This window comes from Propithecus coquereli, unplaced genomic scaffold (assembly GCF_000956105.1).
Source record: "Propithecus coquereli isolate 6110/MARCELLA unplaced genomic scaffold, Pcoq_1.0 Scaffold399, whole genome shotgun sequence".
Taxonomy (NCBI): domain Eukaryota; kingdom Metazoa; phylum Chordata; class Mammalia; order Primates; family Indriidae; genus Propithecus; species Propithecus coquereli.
In genome coordinates, this window is record NW_012149718.1 from 1,077,357 (window position 1) to 1,092,366 (window position 15,010).

The window sequence follows — 15,010 nt, forward strand, 5'->3', positions numbered from 1 at the left end:
TACATTTAAGTCTGTGATACATTACGGGTTTATTTTTATATAAGGTGTGAGGTTTAGGTCGAGGTTCACTTTTTTCGGCCTATGTGTCCATTTGTTCCAGCATCATTTGTAGAAAAGACTTATCTTGCCTCCGTTGAATTGCTTTTGCACATTTGTAAAAAATTGGGCATATTTATGTGAGTCTATTTCTGGTTTTTTTCTGTCCCATTGAGCTGTGTGCCTACCCTTTTAGCGGTACCGCATTGTCTTGGTTATGAAGCTTTATTTTAAGTTTTGAAATTGGCTAGACTGATTCCTCCAACTTTTTTCTTTTTATTCAAAATTGTGTCCACTCTTATGGTTTCTTTGTTTTTTCATATACATTTTAGAGTAATCTTCTCTATATCTGCAAAAATTCTTGCTCCAATAAGCAGTTGCACTAAGCCAGTCTATCAGTTTCAGAGGAATCGACACCTTTACTGTGTTGAGTTTTCCAGTCCATGAACATGGTATATCTCTCCATTTATTTAGATTTGCTTTGATTTCTTTCATCATTTTTTAGTTTTCCACATATAAGTACTGTACATGTTTTATTTATACTTCATTTCTTTTTTGAGCAATTATAAATGAAACAGTATTTTAAATTTTAGCATCTGCATTAGTCTGCTTGGGCTACCATAACAAAATACCACAGACTAGGTGGCTTAAACAACAGAAGTTTATTCTCACTGTTCCGGAGGCTGGACATCTGCGATTGAGGTGTCCTGAAGTGTCTCTCCTTGGCTTGCAGATGGCGTCTTCTCCACGTCTTCACGTGGCATTTTCTCTGTGTGGTCCTCCCTGGTATCTCTCTTCTTACAAAGACACCTATCAGCTTGGACTAGGGTCTCACCCTTGTGACCTCATTTAACCATAATTACCTCTTTAAAGGGCCATCTCCAAAGGCAGTTACATTGGGGGTTAGAGCTTCAACACAAGAATTTGGGGGGTACATAATTTAGTCCATAACAGAGTACATGCATTCATTGCTAGTGTGTAGAAATACAGTTGATATTCGTGTGTTTATCTTGTATCCTGCAAGTTTGCGGACCTTACTTATTAGTTCTAGGAGGTTTTCTGGTAGTTGTGTTTGTTTTTGTTTTTCAGATTTCTTGAGATTTTCTGTGAAGATAATCATGTCATTTGTAAATAAGGACCATTTGATTTCTTCATTTCTGATCTGTGTGTTTTTATTTCCTTTTCTTGCCTTATTGCACTGGCTAGAACTTTACTCTTGTCTCCCTTCTGCTTGCTTTAGGTTTATTTTGCTTTTTCCCCTAGGTTCTTGAGGTGAGAGATTATTGATTTGAGACTTTTCCTCTTTTCTAATGTATGCCTGTAGTGCTATGAATTTCCCCTCTGTACTGCTTTAGCTGTATCCCATAAATTTTTATATGCTGTATTTTCACTTTCACTCATTTTAATGTATTTTTTACTGCATCATTATTTTAAAGTGTGTGGTGTAGTTTCCAATTGTTTTTGAGATTTTCCTGTTATCTTTCTGTCATTAATTTCTTTTTTGATTCTTTTGTGATCAGAAAACTCATTCTATGTGATTTCAATCCTTTTAAATTTGCTGGGGCTTGTTTTGTGGCCCAGAATATTGTCTGTTTTGGTATATGCTGTGGAACTTGGAAAGGATGTGTGTTCTTTTGTTGGATGGAGTGTTCCATAAGCGCTGATCGGATCCTGTGGACTGAGGGTGTTCTTGATTTCTTCTTCATTCTTGTGGATTCTGTCTAGTTACGTCGTTATGGAGAGAGGTGCATTGAAGTCTCCAAGTGCGATCACGGGATCTGTGTCTCCTTTTGGTTTTATCACGTTTTTGCTTCGCGCATTTGCAGCTCTTTTGCTTACTGCCTACACATCTGGGATATGTCTGTCTGGGTGATTGACCCTGTTATCATCGTGTCATTTCCCTCTGTCTCTGGTCACTGTCTTTGCTCTGACACTTACCTCACGTGTTATCAACATAGCCACTCCTGCTTCCCTTTGATTATTGTTTGCATGGTGAAGCCTTTTGCATCCTTCTGCTTTCTTTTTTTTTTTTTTTTTTTTTCATCCTTCTGCTTTCAACCTTCCTGTCTTGGTATTTCGAAGTGTGTTTCTTGTAAACAGCAGAGCAGGCAGCAGAGTCACGGTTTTTAATCTAGTCTGCCAACCTCTGTCTTATAGTTGTTGGCATTTTTACACCATTTGTGTGTAAGGTAATAATTTATATATTAGAGCTTAAGTCTGCCATTTTGTATATTATTTTTCATTTATTCTCTGTTTTTAGTCCTTGGTTTCTTTTTTGCGCCTTCCAGATGGTTACTTGCACATTCTGTGTAGTTTTGTTTGGGTTTGTCTGTTGTGTTTCGAGTGTGCTTCCTGGTGTAACTCTTTGGTTGCTTTGTGTATCACGTGACCGGTTTGAACACAGTGTGGGAAAAGTGCCTTTGTCAGTACCATTGCCTTAGATATTTTCTCTGCATACTTTTAGTGCCACATAAGTCAGTGTGGTAGTTTTTGCGTTAGTCAGCAAACACGCTTTAGAAAACTCCAGGAGGAAATACTTTACCTATAACTTTGTCTATGGTGTTCTTCCTTCCTTGTTTCAAGATTCTTCTGTCATCTCTTTTGTTAGAGCACTTCTCTTTGCCATTCTTTTAGGTAAGTTTGCTGGTGACAATTGTTCTCTTAATGTTTCTTCACCTACGAATGTCTCGATTTCCCTTTGATTCCCGAAGGGCGTTTCCCTGGATGTAGGAGCCTGGGTGGGCGGCGTTTTCCTCTCACCACGTGGAAGATGCGACGCCACGTCCTCGTGGCCCCCGGCTTTCTGATGGGAAATCCACGTCATTCAAACTGTTTTCCCTGGTGTCATTTTTCTCTGGTTACTTGCAAGATTTTTCCTTTATTTTTACGTTTCGCTTTTAGAAGTTTGGATGTGGTGTGTGTTGGTGTGGTTTTCTTTGGGCTGTTTCAGGCCCATCCCCTTTCTCTTCTCTTTCTGGAACTCCCATGGCACAAATGTTCCGTCTTGTCCTGTACTGTCCCACGGGGGCTAAGGCTTTGTGTGTGGTTTTTTTTTTTAAAGTCTGTTTTTTGTTGTTCCGATTGGGGGCAGTTTCTGTTGTTCTAGCTCCAGTTCACTGATTCATTTCTCTGTCTCTTCCATTTTGTTGTTGACACTATTCATGGAGTTTATTTTGGTTGTTGTATCTTTCAGTTATAAATTTTATTATTTCTCCTATTTTTTTGCTGAGACCATGTTTTTCATTTGCTTCCAACACGTTTGGTTTTGCTCGCTGAAGCACGTTTATGGTGGCTGCTTTCAGGTCTTCCCCAGATAATTCTGACACCTCTGTCTTGGTGTTGGTATCTGTCGATTGTCTTTCATTCAGTTCGAGATCTTTGTGGTTCTGAGTGTGCTGAGTGATTTTTGATTGAAATGTAGGCGTTTGGGGTATGATGTTATGCGACTGGATCTTATTTAACCCTCTGTTTGGCTGTTTTTCCTGGCACAGCTGCAGCAGGGAAGGGGCTTGTGTGTCTTGCTGTAGCCAGGTGGGTGGAAGTTCAGGCTCCCCACGCAGCCTTCGTGGCACGGCGGTGGGAGGGTGAGAGTCCAGACTCCGCACCTGCCGCGGTCTGATAGCGGCCGTCACCGGGACTTGGTGTGGGCGGGGTCCGGGCCTTTCTATGGTGTGTGGCTGCGGAGCGATTCTTGTCTGGGGCTTCCCCGCCTGCTGGGCCGCCCCCTCCTGCTTCCTTGGCCCGGACAGCGCGTGCGTGCTGGGTCTGTCGGCATTTCCAGCTTGTGGGCTTCTTCAGTTCCGAAAATACGCAGCAGAGAGAACCAACCTGGGGAGCAGCACCGGGTCACTCCCTGGGCCGGGTCCCGGCTGGTCCTCGTGCTTCTCTGCACTTTCCAGAGCCTTCCGTGTTTCTTGCGCAGCGTCTCAGGATTTCAGTTGTCCGCCAGCCCCGTCTTCCTGGAGGCAACGTCCTCACAGGTTCATTTCCCGTTTGCTTTAAAAACGAGCTTTCCTGGATGGGTGCCGGGTGACGGGCTGCAGGGAGACGGGGCCGGGGTCTCGCACAGAACTCACACTGGGCTCTGCCCACAGGAGCCCCGAGACCCCCCGGCCTCCTGGACCCTCTGGTACGGGGGATGGTGTGGCCCTGCCCGTGCAGGGAAGGTATCAGTCCCTCCCGCCCTGGCTGTGGGAGCCAGGGGGGCGTTTCCTTTTTGTCATCAAGGCGCCCCTTCTGCCACCAGGGTGGGGACTGGCTCAGCCTGCAGGGGCTGCGCAGGTCTCCGCGGTGGGCGCAGGGCCTAGGGAGGAGCTCTCTTCGCCTGGTTCTGCTGGTGGAACCTTCTGGCACTCAGGCATGTCCTCCTGCCGTCTCGGCAGCCTGAGGACGCAGCCCCAGGAAGCACGGCCTTGGAAACAGGCCCTGGAGGCCACGCGGAGGCAGGATGCGCACCGGGGCTGTAGGGTCTCTTGGAAAAGTGGCAGGAGCCCCCACGTCAGGGCTGTGCCGGGCATGGCCGGAAAGCGGGCCGGCGCCTGGGGCCCCTGCGACCCAGGCAGCGTTGGTGGCAGCCTCCGAGCCGGAGGAGGGAGACCACGGGCGGGCATCGCGGGCGGGGATAGGGCTCGGAGCTGGGCCCGAGGCCTCACCGGGCCCCTGTGTTCCAGTTCCAGGTCTACTTCATGTACTTCCTGGTCCTCTCCGTGCTCTACCTCCTGGGGGCCGTGCTCGATGGCCTGCGGCACTTCCGGCAGCGTCACCAGCCGCTGCCCCTGGCCCAGGAGCTGAGGAGCCCCCTGGAGGAGAAGGCCGAGCAGGGGCTCAGCCTGCAGGACGGGGGCCTCCGCGGCCCGCAGCCCTCTGCCCCGCCACCGCACCCGCCACCGCACCCACCACCGCACCCGGACGACAGCGCCTGGGCCTCTGGGCCGGCCTCTCAGGAGCAGAGCCAGCCTGCCCCAGCCCAGCCCACTCTCCTGCCCCAGCCCAGTGGGCGGCTGGGCTCCTGACGCCAGAGGGAGCCTTCCTGTCCGCACTCCTGCCCGGACCAAGCCTGGGGCCCTGAGCTCGCACGCGTGGTTCTCAGCATGGACCAGTGACTCTGGGGCCCCTGGTGCCTTTGCTTGTGACCCTCCATGTGTCCCCGACCAATGCCCCGCGGGCTGCCTGCCTTAGTGAGGGTCCTTGGCCTCAGCTTGCCCCGCTGGTGGCCCCCTGAGAACCCCCTCCCCAGCCCTGCCGCACACCCTGGCATCGGTGCCTGTTGGGGACACTCAGAGCAGCTGCCTGGCTGTGCCGCCCCTGCTGGGCCCAGTGGGCTCCGGCTGCTGCGCTGGCCTGGAAGAGGCTGGCTGGGTCCTGGTGTCCACCACGCCCTCATCCCCTGGGGAGGCACGAGGCAAGTCCCGTGTGTCCCTGGGACTGGTAAGGTGGCCTAGATGTCAGCCAAGGGGACACCAACCCCACAGAACGCCCCGGACCCTTCAGGGCAGGGCTGGGAGCCTGGGTTCCCCCAGCTGTAGCTAAATTGGGACATTTCCAGTTCTAGGTGCTGCGGTGTCGAATGAGGTTCTGATCTTTTTTTTTTTTTTTTTTTTTAACATAAAATGAGGAACTGTATTCAGCTTCTCTGCTTCTGCGGGAGAAGCTGTTCTCAGGTTGCAGGCAGACACGTCCCCGTCATGGCCCTGGTCCTTGGAGCCAGTTCCTCCTCCCGCCTGTGGCTTCAGCCCAGGGCCCTCCGTGCTGACATGGGTCAACTCTGACCTGCGTGTCCTCGGAGAGCTGGTCACGCTCACGCTGGCCAGGGAGGACTGGTCCCTGTCCCGTGGACATGCCGCCTTCCTGGGCCAGCGCTGGAGAGAGGTGTTCCAGCGGCCTCAGCGTCCGGGGGCCACTCGCATGTCACTCGGAGATGCAAGACAGCCTGTCGTACGAACACTCTTCCCAACATACATTAAACCAGCCGTGAGACGTGAGTGAGAGACGGCTCCTGATTCTGGGCCGTCCTGGCCTGCTGGGTGGGGCCGGCGGTCAGGGAGGAGGCCGGGAGCGGCCCAGCCTTCCCCTCCCCCTCTCAAGCAAGGACCCCCCCCCAGGGCCCTTGGTGCCCACGAGCCCCTCCCCTCCACGACCCGTCCCTCAGGGACTCTGGGCAGTGTCTGCACTTGGCAGACCCCAGTGAGACACGGCAGCTGGGAGCCAGCTCAGCACAGGAAGCTGGGGATGGAATTTCTGGCCGAGGGGCCACTGGAGCTGGCTGTGCCTGGGGGTCCCCCCAGGCCGGCTCAGGTGAGGGGGCATCTTGGGGCACCCTGGGTCGAGGGTCCAGGAGAAGGATGGCCTGAGCCATAGCCTGTGGTGGTGGCCAGAGGGGGCCGTGGTCCCCAGGTGCGTCCGGCCGAGAAGGGGCCCCACCTGGCAGGACAGCAGGACGTGACGTGGAGCCAGGGGCTGAGGGTGCGGGAACATGGCACGACCACAGCCTGCGCTGACCACTGCACACCGCGAACCCCGCCTGCGGTCAACCCGCAGCGCAGGGCCCGCCTAGCACCCTCACCCAGCGAGGCCCCTCTCACCAGCGTCTGGCCCCCCAGGGCCTGCACCCCCCGCCCTGCACTGGCTCTGAGGACAGCCTTGCTCCTGCTCCGGGAAGCAAGCCCGGTGCTGCCGTGAGGCCTGCACAGCCCTCAGGCACCGCAGTTGCGCAGAGAACACAGCGCAGACCCACCGACAGGCTTGGAGTAAGAGCCCTGAGAGCGTGTCTGCATGTGCATGCATGCCTGCGTGCACGCCTGTGTACACGCACACATGCACACGTGTATACACGCACATGCACACACCTGTGTACATGCATGCACATGCGCACAGACACCTGTGCACACGCGCACACACCAGTGCACACCTGTGTACATGCACACACACCTGTGTACACGCACACATGCACACACCTGTGTATACACACACACATGTGCACACCAGTGTACATCCACATGTGCACACCTGTGTGCCCGCACATGCGCACACCTGTGTACACACGCACATGCATGCACATGCGCACACCTGTGCTCCCTCAGCAGTTCCCGCCAGCTGGGCTGTCCAGGGACTAAAGTTCCGGAGCCTCAGGAGCCTCATTTTGGGTGATTTTGCTCTCCTGACGGTGAAAGCTTCCAGCAAACACATTTCAGCGCAAAGGTCATTTTTATTTGGTGCCTGTTTGACCTGGTGCCCACATCACATGCGGTTACAGAACCAGCCCCACGGGTTTGCTGCAGTCCCGTGGCAGGCACACGCTGGCCACACCGTGGTCCGCCTGGCGCTGCCCTGAGCATACACATCCGTCCACGGAAGCAACACCGTTGCACAGATGCTGTCTGACTTCGACTGAGGACGCACCTCGGTGGCTGCTCTTCCTGCCAGCTTCCCAGAGACGCCTGCGTGCACCCGAAGGCCCCCCCAGTCCCCCATGAGGAGAGCAAGGATGTGGGTTTTCTGGGAGACAGTCGGTGACCTGTGCCCAGGGCCAGCCCTTTGAAGTGCTGGTGTGGACAGGCGGTGGTGGCCCTCACCTGCTGCCCTGTGCACCAGCCTCGGCCTCCTCGCCATGGCCTCGTCCTGTCCGGGCACACGCTGGGCAGCGCTGGCCGAGCCCCATCCTGGCGGGAGCAACTGGCTATCCCCTTCGCTGCCTGGGCTTCAGAGCCTGCGGCCTGCAGAGGTGGACCCAGGACCTTGGGTGTTGGGCCGGCAACCGGGGGGTGGGTTGGGCCCCGCCAAGCAAAAAACCCCGGAAAACCCCAACCCGGAAAGGGGTGCCAGGTGCGGGACGGGCCCTGCACCCCGACTCCTGGGTCCCTCAGAACTCTCAGCTTGGACGTGGCTGGAGTCGAGCTCTCTGCTGTAGATGTGACCTCACGGGTCACGTGGGACGCCATCGCAGGGCAGAGGCCTGAAGATGGGCCCCACGTGCCAGGGAAGGCAACGGCCGGAGTCTGGCCATGTCGCAGCCCTGCACACAGTGCCGGGGACAGGCCAGAGCCTGGGCCAGCAAAGAGGCGGGTGCCCCTTGCCGTGGTGACCTGAGCTGGCCTGGTCACGTGCTGAGCGTGGCCTCAGCCCCCCGTGCCTGGCCGGGCTGGTCTGCAAATGGGCCTGGGCTTTGAGCACTGAGGGGTGCCAGGTAGGAAACTGAGTCAGCGCCTGCCAGGCCATCAAGGGCCGTTGGCGGCACCTGACAGGCCCAGAGGGGCCCGTGTGCCTGGGGTGGGCGCAGCCTCCCAAGCAGGAGTCCCGGAGTCGGCCTGTTGCGGGAATCGAGCCGTGGTCTGGCTGGGCTGAGGCTCCACCCCCAGGTTGACCCGGGCCAGGCCCGTGGGCTCCCGGGTTCCTGGGCAAGAGGGGTGGGTGGGCACACATCTTGGCACAAAGCTTCTGTTTTAAATTTTTTAAAAAATACACTCTTTGGCTTCCTTTTATTTCTCGAGGATTACATGAAATGTGAACTACACAGGGACCCCCAGCCGGGTCCCAAGGGTGCCGGCCGGACGCTCCCTGTCCGCAGTGGGGGCTTCCACTGGCCCCGCCACCTGTCCCCTCTGGCCACCACATCCGGGCGCCAGGGCTACTGGGAGCCGCTCACGAAGCTGTTCTCGATGCAGAGCACGGCGTAGGCGCCCCGGCAGCTCGCGGCCTGCTGGCCCAGCAGCCTGCCCGCCAGCAGCGAGGAGGCCTGGCCCGTGGCCTCGGGGGCCTCTGTCCGCCACGTCTCACAGTAGCTCTCGATCAGCCGGCGCCCGCTGGGGTCCGAGCCGTGCCACACGCTCTTCTGGGGCCTGCAAGAGGCACCGGCTGTCAGCCGCACCCAGACCTGCTCCCTCCGGGCCGAGGAGGGGCCCCCGGTCTGGAGGCCACACGGCTTCCCTGCCGGCTGCCTGTCCGAGGGGCTCCACCTTCAGGCCTCACCCCACGCTGCCCCTGCCGGGCACCCTGCGCACAGGTGCGGGTCAGCCAGGCCCCGGTGCCTCAGGCGGGTCCTCCCAGCTGGGTGGGCCTGGCCCCACGTGACAAAGGTGTCCCGGTGCCACCTTTCTAGGAACAAGCTCCACCTGCCTGGGGACGGCCCCGCCCCTCCCAAAGCTCTCAGGTCAGGGACAAGGGTGGCCCTTGGCAGGCGCATCTCAGTAAGAGGATGGCCAAGGGCCCGGCACCTCTCGGCGAACACCTGTGCGACACCTGAAGACACCCTTGTAAAAGCAGAGCCCTGGGGGAACAGGCACCTCCCACCTGGTGGGCAGGGGGACATTTGGTGTGACGCCTTTTTGAGGGCATTCTGGCAATTTCTGTCGCTATTTCACGTGCAGGCATGCTCTCAGAATTGCCCTTGTTCATCCTCAGTGAGCGATTCACTGTGATGTCACGTGCAGCCCACAGGGTTGCTCACGTCGTCACGGGCGCGTGGGGCCGGCCAGTCGTGGACAGGAGGGCTCGGGTGCCTGGGGTGCTCTTAGAGCCAGGCTGCTCTTAGCAACGGTGCTGAGGGCTGCTCCCAGGGAGCAGTTGGCTTTTTTCTGTGTGCTCTATGGATTTTATAATTTTTAAAAAGGCTGTATAGGATCAGTTCAAAGACTTAGGGTGACACGTTGGGAGCCAGGAAGACAGGGCACACGTCACCCCTGTGCTGGGAGCTCTGCGGAAGCTCTGCGCCGCCCGCCCTCGGGGACCTACCAGGCCGGGTGTCTCAGGACATCTTTGCCGTCGAAGGAGAAGATGCGGGCCCCGGGCTTCAGCTGGGCTTGGGAGCCCGAGAACAGGGCCTCCCAGCTGGGAAACAGCACCTCGTCCTGCGCGGGAGAGCGCAGTGTGGGCTCTCAGTCCCGACACGTCCTGCCCGAGGGACCAGGCGGGTACGCCGAGCCCAGCAGGGTGGCCCCGCAGCCCCGAGAGGCCACCAGGCGGAGGAAGCAGACCACCCCCCCCCAGAAGAGGGGCGGCGCCCCACGAGGCCCCCCACCCCGCCGCGCCCCCGGCCACAAGGACTCACCACGGGCGCCGCGGACGACGCCGCTCCCACCACAGCAGCCGACCACAACACCCCGCATCAAAAAAAGCAACCACGGAGGACCCCCCAGAGGGGTGGGGGAGAGAGGCGCCCACACCCCGGGGCCCCCGGGACACGTCCCCACACCACACGCAAACGCGGGGGGTGTCCCCCCACACCCCCCCCCCGCGGCCCCGGGCACACAAGACCCCCGAAAAACACACACGCGAGAGGACACGACACGAGAAGACACCCCCAAAAGGGCACAGGCCCCGCACAGACACCGCGGGCGACCCCGGGGGCGGCGGCCCAGGGTGCAGAGGGGTGTTCTGGGGCTGTGACCCACCCGCACCCACCGGCGCCCGCCCTGATGTCACTGGCTGGGGTGCGGTGGCCACGCCACGGCGGCCTCCACAGGCCCTCGAGGGAAGCCCCCGCCGTGACCGCGCACCCGAAGCCGGGCTCAGGGGCGTGAGTGGGACCCATCGTGGCTCGCGGGACGGGCCGACCCACCTTGAGGTTGACGACGGGCACGGCTGCGCGGTCGGCGCGGCGCACGATGCTGTAGAGGTCCTGCAGGCGCGAGGACAGGAAGGCCCGGAAGGTGCCGGCCAGCCCCGCGGCCCGCGCCTGCTGGAAGCACTGGAAGTCGGCCCCGCGGATGCCGCGCATGCCGCCCGACAGCGGGCTGTTGAGCGCGATCAGGTGAAGCTGCAGAGAAACCGCGCCACGTCAGGGACCGCGGCCCACGCCGCCTGCACCCCAAGCCAGGCCCCAGAGGCCCAGCCCCTGTGACGACTGTGAGTGGCTCTACCCAGGACCTCAAGTCTGGACCCCTGGCCCAGGGCAGCACAGGTGGTATCAGGTGCCGCCGGCCCAAGAAGCAGCCTCCCCCTGGCCCCGCCCTCGGCCCACCGGCTGCAGAGCACAGCTGTGGCCTCGTGTGCCGGCAGAGGCTCCCCGTTCTCCACGCGAGCCGAGACTGGCCTCACAGGGGCGTAGCTTGTGTGGGCAGCCACCGGCCACCAGCGCGCAAGTCCCAGGCTTGGCTGGCCCTACCACGCCCGGCCCCCATCAGCCAAGCCCCCCGCACCCCTGGCCCGGGGACCTCCCTGGCAGCTCCGGAGCGTCCACATCCGCTGCCGCCACTGGGGCACTCACCACCGGCTGGAAATCCTGGTGGGTGTGGGCGGGTGGGCCCGTGGGGTGCGCCGGCCGGAGGTGCACGTAGGAGCCGTGGTGCGGCGCTCCGGGGTAGGGCTGGGGGGCAGGCAGGCGCGGGGGGCTGGCCAGGATATCGTCTGCCCGCCAGGGCCGTGCGGTGGAGTGGGGGTGCTCCCGCCGGGGGTACGGGTTGCTGTCGTGCAGCTGCACCACGGGGGGCTGCAGGGCGGCCACCTCATTGTCCTGCGGGTCAGGAGGCCCGTGGGGGGCTCAGGCACCTGGGGTCCGGGTTGCCCCTCCCAGGACGGCCCCCTCCACCTGCACCCTCTGTGCTCTCGGAGGCCGGGGGCTGGGCTTCCGGGGGGTGGGCAGGAAGCAGCACCTGCCTGGGGGTGCCCAGGGTGTGCAGGCAGGAGCTGGGGGCCGCCCTGCCAGCCTGCGACGCCCCTGCCCAGGCACCCCAGGCCCAGGGCCCCGGCACACGCTCCTGAGCTCCGGTGGTGGCTTCTACCCCTGGGGTGCTGCAGGGCAACGCAGCCCTTGCTCGGGAGACTAGAAGGTCCTGCCCCCCTCCTGCCCCGGGGCTGTCCCCTCCTGTGCCTGGCGCTCTGGGTGGGGAGGACAAACACACGAGATGTGACTTGGGCCGCAGGGAGCATCTGGCCACAAAGACACAATCAGGGACACAAGAGTGGGAGCGGCACCCGGGACAGCCGAGCTGGAGACACCGCCATGGTCTGCGCCCACTTTCCAGGCGGGGGCCGGCCGCGGGTCTCACGCCGGGTTCCAGGGCTCCCAAGTTCCCGCTGTTGCTCGGGAAACCTGAGACAGGGCATGTCCCTTGCGCCCTGACCTGCTACCGAGTCTCTAAAACAGAAAGCTCCTTACCGTCCCCCGCGGCAGTGGCGTCCGGGCCTCCAGCTGGAAGAGAGCAGGCGGGTCACTGCAGACCCCGGCCCCGCCCTCCCCCAGCGCGGTCGTCCCAAGGCCGGATGCTACCACAACCCCGGCTGCACCCCAGTGCTGCGGGGACCCGGGCACACAGTGGGCACGGCCGGGACCCACAGCCTCTTCCCGGCCAGAGGAAGGGCCTGGAGCGGGGACAGATGGGGGGCCGGGGTGAGGTCAGCGTGACGGGGGAGGGGGGAGTCGGGGGCTCCCCATGGTTCAGGGGCTGCGTCAACCCGCAGGTCAGACGCGGCTGCCGAGGACATAACAGCTGTTTGGGGGCCCTGGACTGCGTTCACCCCCACACTCGCCCCACAGATGCCAGGCCTCCCGCGGCACCCAGGAGCAGAAAGGCTGCTCAGGGGTGTTCACTCCGCACGGCGCGGGAAGCAGGACGGGCCGCGTGGCGCGGGGATGCCGCCCGACGCCCCTCCTGTGAGACGCCCGGTCTTGTTGACAAGAGCGCGTTGACCGTCACCTTGCGAGCACTCACAGCAGCGTGAGCCGCTGGAGCGAGCAAAGGTAGCACACACGGCGCGTTCATCTACTTCTAAAAGGGTGAGGGCCACCTTTCTGTAAAACCCGAAACGGCCCGTAAAAGAAGTTTACTAATGAAAAAAAAGGAATTGCACACGAATCGCCAGGAGAAGCCCTGGCTGCCGCCCGCCCCGTCCCTGCGCAGGGCCTGCTCTCCGCCTGTCCCTGGTCCCAGCCCGCGCGGGAGGGAGGGAGAGTGCCCCCAGAACCCACCTGGACCTTGCGGAACCCGTTCCGGACGCGGACGTAGAGCTCCTCCCGCTCGGCCACGAACATGAGCCAGCCCTCAGGCACCTCGTGCACCTGGTCCAGCAGGGCCTGGTACGTGGCCCAGATCCTCACCTGCTGGAACCCCAAACCACGCGATGCGCTGCTGCCCACGGCACCGGGGCCCCCACAGGAGGTCGGACCTGGATGGAAGGGAGGGTGCCGCCCACCGGCCCGGGTGGCCTGCCGACCCCTGGGTCCCGGTGGGGCACGGCTCCGGCAGGCTGGGGCGTTTGGGGGTGTTGGGTGGGGAGAGCAGGAGCGTGGACGTGGATGCCATTGCCAGTCGAGACTGGGTGGCCGCCCGTGTGAGCTGCGTGGGGGACCCCGGCGCACCTGGCCTCAGAGCACAGTGGACCATCCCTGGGCCCACCCAGCCCCCAGCCCTGGCACTTCCACGTTGGAAACCGCAGCTCAGGGCTCCCTGTGCGTCTGCCCCGGGCAAAGCCACCCGGGCACTGCCTGTCTGTGGGTCCGCAGTGGACCAGGGGGCTGGCGCTGAGGGCGTGACAGGCTGGGCTGTGAACCGACCAGGGGCATGGGGGTGGGCACCTGGCCACCCAGCCGCTTACCCCTGAGGAGGCACCCGTGGTTCCAGGGGGTCCTGGCGGCCCAGGGGGCCCTGGGGGGCCGGGAACACTGATGGCTGCAAGACAGAAACCGTGGTAGAAACACGCGGTTGCCGGTGGCCGCAGGGGCAGCGACTGGGCGAGGCTCTGCCCGGAGCCCACTCCCTGCCCGACTCACTCTGCCTGTGGGGGCCGGGAAATGAAGGGGGCCCTGGCGGGCCGGGGGGGCCGGGGGGGCCCTGGCGCCCCTCGTAGCCGATGCCGGGGGGTCCCTGAGGTCCAGGCGGGCCGGGCGGGCCCCGGATACTCTCTCCTTTGGTGCCCTAGGACCAGATGACATGTTGCCGTGTGCCCCGGGCAGGAGCAGTGAGCTGGAGGGCGGAGCAGCGGGCCCGCTAAGAGCCCCGAGTCCCGGGCCACCCCCTACCAACCCAGTCCCCTCCCACACCACCCCTTCCCTGGGGGCGTGATTCCAGGGCAGAGGCTGCAGCAGCCCCAGCCACGGGGAGGCCCCATGTGGAGGCCAGGCCTGTTATTCCCCAGTCTCCTAGGACGGGCGGGGTCCTGAGCCCTGAGCGGGTTTGGCCCCGTCCTGCTCAAGGCCCCCAGGACCGCGAGCGCCTCATCAGGAAGCACCCGCGGGTGCAGCCCGAGGGCCGGGAGGCTGTCCCGGCGGTGTGCCTGCGCCCCCACCTGCCTGCGCCCTGTGTGGGGGGCAAGGACGTGTGGGGGCTCCTGGGGGGCTGGGTCTGCAGGGCGCGGTGCCGCCTGGGCTGGCATTGGTGGCCGGGCCGGACCTGCCCTGGGCTGCTGCTCCTGGGATGCGGGTCGCGAGCTCTGCACAGGCCTGACTGACTGGAACTTGCTCCCGGCCGGGCCCTGGGCTTACCGGGATCCCTGGGTAGCCCGGTGGGCCTGGGGGGCCGGGGGGGCCGGGAACACTGGAGCCGAAGAAGCCGCCGCCCCCCGGCTCGCCCCTTTCCCCTTTCTGTCCGGCGTCCCCTCGGTCTCCTTTCTCCCCCTGCGGGAGGAAACCCATGTCTGACGAAGAAGGGTGGGTGGGGCGACACCGACTTCTGACCTCTGTAAGCCGTAAGGGGGGCCCTATCCCTCCCACACCGCAGCAAGGCAGCTGGAAGCTTCTGGAGTCCAGGCCTGGCCCACGCCCCAGGGGAAAGGGCCCAGCGCCCACCCGGCTACCTGGGCCGAGTCCCTGAAAACCTGCACTGGGGACAGAACTTCCCGAGGGGCCCCCTGGGGTGAGGCCCCCACCTGGGATCTGCCGCCCCTGGCCCGACCCGGGAGGTCACCCACCTTCATTTCGGCCTCCAAGTTCAGCAGGTCGAACGGGAACTGTCCTGCGGAGCAACGGGGACGGTGGGTGGCCGCGGAAGGGACGCCCCGAGGCCCTCCCTGGTCCCCGCCAGTGACTTGTGTGTTTCTCTGCGCA

General features: G+C 61.3%; 2 protein-coding genes across 2 annotated transcripts in view; one reads left to right on the forward strand and one right to left on the reverse strand.

Moving 5' to 3' along the window:
• Nucleotides 1-5,841, forward strand: part of SLC19A1 (solute carrier family 19 (folate transporter), member 1) — a 21,536-nt gene extending 15,695 nt beyond the window's left edge. Inside the window, exon 5 of the mRNA XM_012652679.1 lies at nt 4,707-5,841. Coding sequence (XP_012508133.1) covers nt 4,707-5,048 — 342 coding nt within the window. The 3' untranslated portion in view covers nt 5,049-5,841. The remainder of the gene's footprint in view (nt 1-4,706) is intronic.
• A 2,631-nt stretch (nt 5,842-8,472) lies between these two features.
• Nucleotides 8,473-15,010, reverse strand: part of COL18A1 (collagen, type XVIII, alpha 1) — a 60,548-nt gene continuing 54,010 nt past the window's right edge. Inside the window, exons 33-42 of the mRNA XM_012652699.1 lie at nt 14,875-14,918; nt 14,450-14,581; nt 13,739-13,883; nt 13,564-13,637; nt 12,938-13,066; nt 12,128-12,160; nt 11,237-11,482; nt 10,589-10,786; nt 9,763-9,878; nt 8,473-8,870 (exon numbers count right to left, since the gene is read on the reverse strand). Coding sequence (XP_012508153.1) covers nt 8,660-8,870; nt 9,763-9,878; nt 10,589-10,786; nt 11,237-11,482; nt 12,128-12,160; nt 12,938-13,066; nt 13,564-13,637; nt 13,739-13,883; nt 14,450-14,581; nt 14,875-14,918 — 1,328 coding nt within the window. The 3' untranslated portion in view covers nt 8,473-8,659. The remainder of the gene's footprint in view (nt 8,871-9,762; nt 9,879-10,588; nt 10,787-11,236; nt 11,483-12,127; nt 12,161-12,937; nt 13,067-13,563; nt 13,638-13,738; nt 13,884-14,449; nt 14,582-14,874; nt 14,919-15,010) is intronic.